The 9,287-nt window shown below is 37.7% G+C and overlaps 2 protein-coding genes across 2 annotated transcripts; both read right to left on the bottom strand.

The window, feature by feature from the left end:
- Positions 1–97: 97 nt before the first annotated feature.
- On the bottom strand, positions 98–2,075 carry LOC112711812 (sugar transport protein 13). The gene is made up of 3 exons (XM_025764534.3): positions 1,834–2,075; positions 1,302–1,752; positions 98–1,164 (listed from the first exon to the last, which is right to left on the bottom strand). The coding sequence occupies exons 1-3, from the start codon at positions 1,964–1,966 to the stop codon at positions 222–224; spliced, it is 1,527 nt and encodes a 508-aa protein (XP_025620319.1). The 5' UTR covers positions 1,967–2,075; the 3' UTR covers positions 98–221.
- A 1,171-nt stretch (positions 2,076–3,246) lies between these two features.
- On the bottom strand, positions 3,247–4,598 carry LOC112709500 (uncharacterized). The gene is made up of 3 exons (XM_025761385.1): positions 4,528–4,598; positions 3,904–4,411; positions 3,247–3,798 (listed from the first exon to the last, which is right to left on the bottom strand). The coding sequence occupies exons 1-3, from the start codon at positions 4,596–4,598 to the stop codon at positions 3,247–3,249; spliced, it is 1,131 nt and encodes a 376-aa protein (XP_025617170.1).
- Positions 4,599–9,287: the final 4,689 nt, after the last annotated feature.

Below are 9,287 nucleotides of genomic sequence, written 5' to 3'. Positions count from 1 at the left end.
ACCTTTTAGTTTATATGAAATCTCTATTTTAACTAATTTGTCTATAATACTTTTACATGCATCTTATTCTTATCCAAAAAATAAATGAATAAAAGAATTTGGCTACTAAAGTGTACATACTCCCGTTAAAATTCTTTCTAATCATGATTAATGTACTTGTTTGCAACATGCACTAATTAATCACTATACATTCCCATTCATACATGAAACTGAACCAATTATCAATCCTCAATCCGATCCATAAACCTCTTCCAAAACCAATGGCGTTTCCAGACTCGTTCTTGCATCTCTTCAATGGGGACATTCTTGGTCTCCGGAATGAGAAAAATGGTGAACAAAGACATAAGAAGCACCCAAGCAGAGAAGAACCAGAAAATAGCGAACTTCATTCGGCACAGCATGGACAAGAAAGACTGAGCAATGAGAAACGTGAAAAGCATGTTCACGAAAACGGTTACACTCGCTCCCGCCGATCGAGTCTCCAACGGAAAAGTCTCACTGGGAATTAACCACCCGAGTGGGCCCCACGACCACGCAAAAGATGACACGAACATGCAAACCATAACCACCACCAAAAACGCATACCCCTTTCCCAAGTCATCGGAGTAATCCTGGACCTTCTTCATGAGAACCGCTCCGATCACCATTTGCGACACAAACATCTGAACTCCGGCCTCCAATAGCAGCACGCGCCGCCCTAATTTGTCCACGAAGTATACAGAAACCAAGGTGGAAACCACGTTCACGGCTCCTGTGATCACCGCTGAGTAGAGAGACGCGTCGCTGTGGAACCCTAACGTGCTGAAAAGCACCGGTGCGTAGAACATGATGGCGTTAATTCCGGTGAATTGCTGGAACACCTGCATGAAGATGGCGATTATGAACGGAGGACGGTTGTGGCGCACGAGAAGGCCGCCGAAGGGAGCGGAACGGCGGCCCTTGGCTTCTCTGGCGGCTTTGCTGGCATTGAGAATCTCTTCAAACTCAGGGTCAACATTGTCAACGCCTCGAATCTTCTTGAGCACAACTTTTGCATATTCCTCAAAACCCCTCTCAACGAGACTGTTAGGTGTGTCTTCTACTATAATTGACCCTATTGTTAACAAAATTGCTGGAATGCCCCCAAATCCCAGTGATACCCTCCACCCATTTCCACCTTGCATCCTACACATGTAATTATTTTTTATTAAGTGCATGAATCGTCATCCAAAATAACTGTGGATTTAGTGCGGATCAGATTGAAATTTTGACCATATCCAATCCGATTCGCATTGGATTGGAGAGTTTATATATTTACTTACTTGGAAGTGAACCAGTTAACCAAGTTGGCAAGAAGAATGCCAATGGTGATGTTAAGCTGGAACAAGATGTTAAGAGCCCCACGAATTCTGGTGGGAGCGATCTCTGAAAGAAACAATGGGACGGCTTGGTTGGCGAAACCAACGCCACAGCCGAGTAAGACCCTGCCAATGATGAGGATGAAGAGGCTCCTTGCTAGAGAACTAAACCCCGTTCCAACAACGAAGAAAAATCCAGCAGCCAACATTGTCTGCTTCCGACCTAGCGTTCTGTTCACCGGAGATGCAACTATGGTTGCTACCAATGCTGCAAGGTACAACGACGATGTGAACAATTGTAGATTTTGGTTGTCGTACTTGCAATAATTACTTTCTTTTCTTCTCGTATCTTTTGTCTTTACATATACCTCTGGAAAAAAATCTTGCAGAAATCTAGGCATTGATGTCACCCCACCTGACCATCCAAAAATTTTAAGGTTAAATCCAAATCCTAACTATTTATTTGTAACTATATATATGTTCCATAATAGAATACCTGAAATTCCAATGTCATAACCAAACATAAGGCCCCCGGTGGCGGCCATTATGCAAGAAATTATGACAGCAAATGTAATCTTGGCCTCAAAATGGGTTCCCCCTGAAGCTGATGTAATAATTCCTCCTGCCATAATATGTCTACTAAAGTTCTTATATTTGCTTCAAAGCTTTATAATTAATTATTGAGGTTTTATAAAGGCGAAGTTATTCACATATACAGAATCCAACTTCGCCTTTGGATCATCTCTCTAAACAATAAACATTGTGTTAGGGTGATGATGAGGAATATATAGGAAACTAAGAATGGAAATTGAAACGAATAAGTTTGACCACCAATATGGATATCCCATCTTTAGAATCCTACAAGAATCAATCTGTTCAAATCCACTTGTTATGTCTAATTGTGGAGTATATCCACTACTCATTCTAATTATATCTAGGTAAATCCTCTCCCACTTATCTTTTCTTTCTTTTCCCTTCTCTCTCTCTCCATTTCTAGGTAAAAGATAATTAAACCGGGTTTTCAATCATTTTCAATGATAATAAAAGCTAATAAGTAGCTAGGGTTGGATTATATGATTGTATACTAAATAAAGAGAGAAAATGGTGTGTATAAACTGTAAACTATAAAACAACTCCATCAAAAGATTCTTCTTCCTTTAAAGGATTTGGTCATGCGGAGACGTGAACTATTTATCCACAATCATTTGATATTCAAAAAATATCACTTACACTAAAAAGTAGTTTATATGTGTTTATGTATAAATATATATTATTTAATTTAATTTTTTTATATTTTAACCTATATTCTATATAAATAAGTAATTGATATTTAATATACATGCAGCATAATTATTTTAATCAAGTCAATTTCAAAAATCATAAATATATTATATTATAGGGCAATTCACTTAATTAAATAAATTGGCCACCCATATTATCATAATACATATTTTGCAAAGTAGATACTGAAATACATTTTTTTCATAAACTATGTAAACTGCGACAAGGGTATCACAATTTACAAATACACGTAATCCGCTGCAGGGGTGTCGCGGATTATGTTGGAAGAAAAACATCACATAATCCACGGTAGGGGTGTTGCAGTTTATGCTTTAGTGTGGACTTAGTTCATTTTTCATGGAGGATGAGTTTTTGGATGAAAATTTGGTTTGCAATTTTTATGTATGGCGCAATATAGGTTCCTGCTTTAGTTTAATTGAAATTAGTCTCTTGTACTCATAGAATTACCAACAAAATTAGAACAACTTAACTCAAGAGAATCACAACTACATAGAGAATCGCTAACAATAACAACGTCACCGTAAAACGAACAGCAAGTATAACTTTACTTAACAGTAAGTAAAGTTAAAACAGAACAAGAACACAAATAAGGAAAGAAAAATGTAAGCTAATCATGACGACCTAATGACACATATGCCTCAACACTGGGGGCGGATCCTCGCTGAGGACAAGTCCTGCGAGTGTGTCCTGTCTGTCTGCATAGCCCACATCGCTTCGACTGACTAGTATCGGCCTCATCCATGGTGTTACGGATTCTTGTTGACCTCAATTGCCCTTCTCTGGCACGTCTCATGTTAGGATTAGGAACGATAGTAAGACCAGCGTTCAGTGGCCACAGACCCTCTGGAATAGGGGGCAAAAATCCCATCCGGTATACGCTAAACACCTTACTCATGGTATAAACCTCATGGACATACATAGCCCAGTCTAACCGGGACTGAGCACAGCATGCAATCGCATGGCAGCACGGGTAATGGAGAGTTTGAAAGTACCCGCAGTCACAAGTGCGATCTCTGAGGAAAACCGGATACGTCCCAAGCGAGAAGTTATCGGTAGGAGTTGTCTCAGCCACAGTATACTCAGCCTGATGTCTGTCGAATAGAGTAACTGTGAAGCACCTCACATCTTTCAGCTTGCGCTCGATCGCCTTGACCAGCACCTGGCAAAACCATTAGACTGATCCCAATTGCGCCTCTGCTGTCTGCCCTCGGACGACAAAAAGCTTTGCTAACCTCCCATATGTGGATTTGACAAGTGCAGTAACCGGCAGATTCTGTGTCCCCATCAGTACAGAGTTAACACACTCGGATATGTTCGTCGTCATGTGGCCGAACCGTCTGCCTCCATCCTGGTGTTGGGTCCACTTATCGTACTCCAGTCGGTTGGCCCAATTACACATGGCCGAATTCTCAGTCCTCATAATATCAAACCAGTAGTCAAACTCGGCCTCAGTCTTGGCATACGCCGCATTCACGAGCATCCGCCTTGCATCCTGACCCTTGAAGCTGAGAGCAAAATTAGCTGCAACATGGCGAATGCAATACGCTTGATATGCATGAGGCAGTTTCCAACCACTCTCTGGTGCCTCTAGTGCAGCCTTAATGTCGTTGTATCTGTCAGAGATCACCAGAACCCCTTCCTGTGGGGTCACATGTTGACGCAAGTGGGATAAGAAAAAAGTCCACGACTCAGCATTCTCCCACTCAACAAGTGCAAACGCAACTGGCAATATATTCGAGTTTTCATCTTGCGCAATAGCAAGAAGCAAAGTCCTGCCATACTTCTCATACAGATGTGTACCGTCAATGACTCAATGCTGATTAGTGGCTTGCAATATTTAAAAGACTTAATGCATGGAGGGAATGTCCAGAAAAGTCGATGAAAATACTCTGCAGACTCATCAATCTCACCACCTACACGCATTGGAGAAGTCTTCAACAAAGCTATGGTTCCATCCATCGTTTCTTGCATCCCAAGGATCCATTGGAGCAACTCCGCATACGACTCTTCCCAATCCCCGTAAATCTAGACGACTGCCTTTTGCTTTGCCTTCCACACCTTCCTATAACTAGGCCAGAACTTGTAGGTTGACTCAGTAGCTTCTTGCAACACCTTTATGGTAACCGCTACATCCGTCCTAACCAATGGATAGATCCTCGCACAACTTACGTGATAATCGAGCTGTCGGTGGTCGCTCGAAATTAAAGTGGCCAAGCAAGTGTGGGCTACATTGTACCTTCTAACCTCCCAGTTACCCTTGCGCTACCAAAGTGTGATAAATCCCATTTTTGGGGTTTATCTTGTGTTGAATTTAGAGTGTTTTGTCAAAGTTTCTCCCATTTATTCACTAAAATAGTATGGTTTTGTAAATTCTCCTTTAATTGTGCTTAAGAGTGAAAATATGCTTTTTAGGTCTTAAAATAGCTAAATTTAATTCACCTTGATTCCATTAGATGCCTTGATATGTTTGTTAAGTGATTTTAGGTTTAGGAGGCAAAGATTGAAATTGAGGGAATGAAGAAAAAGCATGTAGAAATTGAGAACTCATGAAGAAATGAAGGAATCGCAAAGCTGTCAATTCTGACTTTTTCGCACTTAATTGATCATAACTTGAGCTACAAAGGTCCAAATGAGGTGGTTCCAGTTGCGTTGGAAAGCTAACATCTAGGGCTTCAACATGATATAAAATTTGCCATAGTTGCCTAGCGTTTAGGGATGCATACGTGTGATGTACGCGTACGCGTGGAAAGTTGCACGTGACTCACTAAAGGCAACTCGTGGCCAGCGATTTCTGGAGCATTTTGGGCCCAATCCAACTCATTTCTGAAGCTATTAAACCCAAGGAATGAAGGGGGGATGTAGTATCTAGTTAGCTTTAGTTTAGATTAGGCTTTAGTTAGTTTCTAGAGAGAAAAGCTCTCTCTTCTCTCTAGAATTAGGGTTCTTGGTTTAGATCTAGATCTATTTCTTCTCTCTTGCTTAATTTTCCTTTTTCATCTTTAATTGTTCCCTTATAGTTGTAGCATTCTACTTCTCTTGTAGTTTCTTTGTATTGTTAGTTGTAGTTTTTAAATTCTTTTATAGATCTACATTTCTTCTTCAATGCAATTGGTAAGTTCTTTGTTGTTTCATAATTGTTTTGCCTTTCTATTGTTAATCTCTTGATTTTGTAGTTGTAGATTCCTTTAATTCTTTCAATTAATAATGTTTATCTTTATTGTCTTCTATGTGTTTGTTAAAATGTTTCTTCTAGTTATGAGTTAGATTTTGTTCCTCTTGACTTTGGTTGAGTAATTAGTGACTCTTGAGTTGTCAAACTACTTTGTTGATTGATAATTAGAAGTTGCTAATTGACTTGAATGCCACTAAAGCTAGTCTTTCATTATGAGTTGGCTAGGACTTGTGGACTCAAGTTAATTCATCCACTTGACTTTCCTCCATGGTTAGAGGTTAACTAAGTGGGAGCAATGAATAATTCTCATCACAATTGATAAAGATAGCTAGGATAGGACTTCTAGTTCTCATACCTTGCCAAGAGTCTTTCACAGTTATTAATTTATTTCCTTTACAATTTACAATTCTTGTCTCTTATTCTAAAAACCCCAAAAATACCTCTAACCAATAACAAAAACACCTTATTGCAATTCTTAGGGAGAACGACCTGAGGTTTGAATACTTCGGTTATTTTTATTGGGGTTTGTTTTAGTGACAACCAAATTTTTGTATAAAAGGATTATTGTTAATTTAAAAATTATACTTGCAACGAGACTTCAATTGTGAAATTCTTAACCATCAATTTTTCACTCATCAAAGTGCCACGCGGATCATCCAGGTACAGCCGTTTCCAAACTCCTTGCATCTCCCAAGATACTTCAAATGATCAGATTTCATAACCCAATACTGAGCTCCACGACGAATGCTATAATCCGTAGCATTCATCACAGCTTCCTCCTTAGTCTGGAAAGATTGGCCAATCTGAAATTTTCCAGAAGTATTGTCGTCGTGTAATTCTTGGTAACCAAAGGTGTGTACATCATCCGGTTGTTGACTCACTACTTCCAGGTTCAACGTCGAGAAATGCGGGGGTTGTTGGTTGGACCCAGAACTGGATGACCCATGAGGTGCAGGTTAGGCCACTGAAGTCTCCTCCTCCACTATCCCCTAATATTTGATTGGGCTCATCGTCCGAATCATCTTCCCGCATCGCGTCCTCAACGTGATCCGGCTCACCACCACCAACAAGACCAGTAATCAAACCAGGTGATCTAGCTGTCGGTGCTAGAACAAGTGAAGGTGCAGCTAGGAGACAACCAAGTGCAACGACACACATCGAAGTAGAAGCACCCTCCACCGTCATCGACTGAAGATTTGGTGCTGAAGCCCTGGAATTGTCCATAAAGTCTTCCAACTTGGCAAACAACTCGTGTATTTTCACTTCCAGAAAACTCCGCCGACAATGAAACAAGACCCCTATGTCTTCATCCGATCCTATGACAAATGTTTCATACTGCACACCACTTGACACAACCATCATCGGAATCTTGTAGAACACCTTCTTCACCAATTTGGCCCCACACAACCCTGCCTTCTACAATATGTTCCTCTTCAGATCCGACAAAATATCAGTCGAACGGATAAAAATGCTCAAGGTTCTTTATCAATTAACTTAACACCATGCCTATTACTTTTTTTTTACCAGAGCATTGGACTAGAACCATCAAATTCTCCTTACTATCCATTTGTGAAAGTGTAAAAATGACTCTCCTCAAATGACCCACTCCCTATCTTGCTTGGTATTTATAGACAAAGTTGACAACCATAAACCGTAACACCCCTACGGCGGATTATGTGATATTTTTCTTCCAACGTAATCCGCGACACCCCTGCAACAGATTACGTGCATTTGTAAACCGAGATACTCCTGTCGCAGTTTACATAGTTTATTGAAAAAATACATTTCGGTATCTATTTTGTCAAATATATATTATAGTGATATTGATGACCAATTTATTTAATTCAATGAATTACCCTACATTATATGTATGACTAACTACGTAATTATATCAAAATTAATTTTTTATCATATTTTTTCTTGGTCAAATATGTTTACACCATTTATTTTTTAAAACTTATCAACAATATATTCTTAAATAAAACTTAAATACGCGACAAATTAAATTTTAACGTGAAAGATTGAAAAATAACATAGTTTCTATATATATTTACTTCAATTCAAAAATTGGAAATCACCCAAAAATATTATTTTATCAGCAAATCACCTAAGTTTTTGCTTTAATAAACTTCCATGTAATAGCCATTCAAGCCCATTATGTATTATATCGCTTTTCGTGAAGCCCACATGTAAGTTAGTTGGGCTAATCCAACCGAGCGATTATGATAAATAAAAAATAAATAAAAAAAAACTAGTAACAAAAGAAAAAAATAAAATAATACTAAAAAAACTAATTTGAATCGGTCAAATGCAATTCACTCATCCGCTTAAATAAGAATTGAAAATTTGAATTACATTTTATGTATGTAGCAAGTTATTGACCAACTACAGATCTTTAAATAGAGCTCAAATCCACGACGAATTAGTTTTTAACTTGTCGGATTAATCTAAAAAATCAACTTGGATTGATTTAATGGTTAGCAACTAATCCTCTCAAATAAGTAGGAGGTCCAAATCCTGCATTGTGCATACACAATTACATCCGATCACAAACTATACAAAAGTTGCCTCTTATTCACAGAAATTCACATCTATGATAATTAGTTTTTTGTCTGTCAAACTTTAAAATACCATAAAAAAACAATAAAACTATTTAACTATACTTCTAATAAAACAATAAAATGGTTAAAACTAGAATATTTATTAGAAATGTTTTAATAATTTTTTAATGCAAAAATGGGTTATAAATTTAATGGAAGATAGTTTCCAACCGAATTTGGTTAAATTATTTACATTAAAAATGTTTCATACAAGGAAATACCTTTAAATACAAATATATTGAATTTCAAAAAATTATTTTATATTTAGCTTAGTTTCAAAATGATTCTGTGTCAATTTGATTTGGGCCTCGAATATCATCATAATATAATTCGATTCCTAAATGTCTTTCGTGTTCCTCAATTCTCAAAATGAAATATCAGATATTGAACCGAATTGAAAGCTCAAAAATGATTCCATACATCGAATCAAATCCTTGACTTGTTTTAGTTTAATTTAATCTCTCATTCTTCTTTACATCCCTGTTCGTTAAATACTTTTTTCTCAGTAGAATGGTTTTCATATGATTATTCAAATAATAATACCTTAACATACATAGTCCACTATCAATAACCACCCTCATGCACTTGCCATATTTTTTTATACCACAGCACGTGTCTTGTCCACGTGTCATGTCAGAAGCACTCAAGAAAAAATAAATAAATAAAAAAAGACAAATAATTAAAAGAATAGTTTCTTCACAGCATAATTAGCTTGGATCTTGTTATTTAGATACACGATAACTATGTTCTTTTCTTTCATATTTTTAAAGCAAACAGGACATGGAGGAACATGTGGTATACCACAACCGCAGCGGAAATCAAAGTTCCAATTATTCTAATCAATTAAATCTAGTTTATAATATTAAAACATAACCT

This window comes from Arachis hypogaea, chromosome 9 (genome assembly GCF_003086295.3).
Source record: "Arachis hypogaea cultivar Tifrunner chromosome 9, arahy.Tifrunner.gnm2.J5K5, whole genome shotgun sequence".
In the NCBI taxonomy this organism is placed as follows: domain Eukaryota; kingdom Viridiplantae; phylum Streptophyta; class Magnoliopsida; order Fabales; family Fabaceae; genus Arachis; species Arachis hypogaea.
Note: the sequence above shows the minus strand (reverse complement) of the source record. Positions and strands in the feature narration are given on the sequence as shown.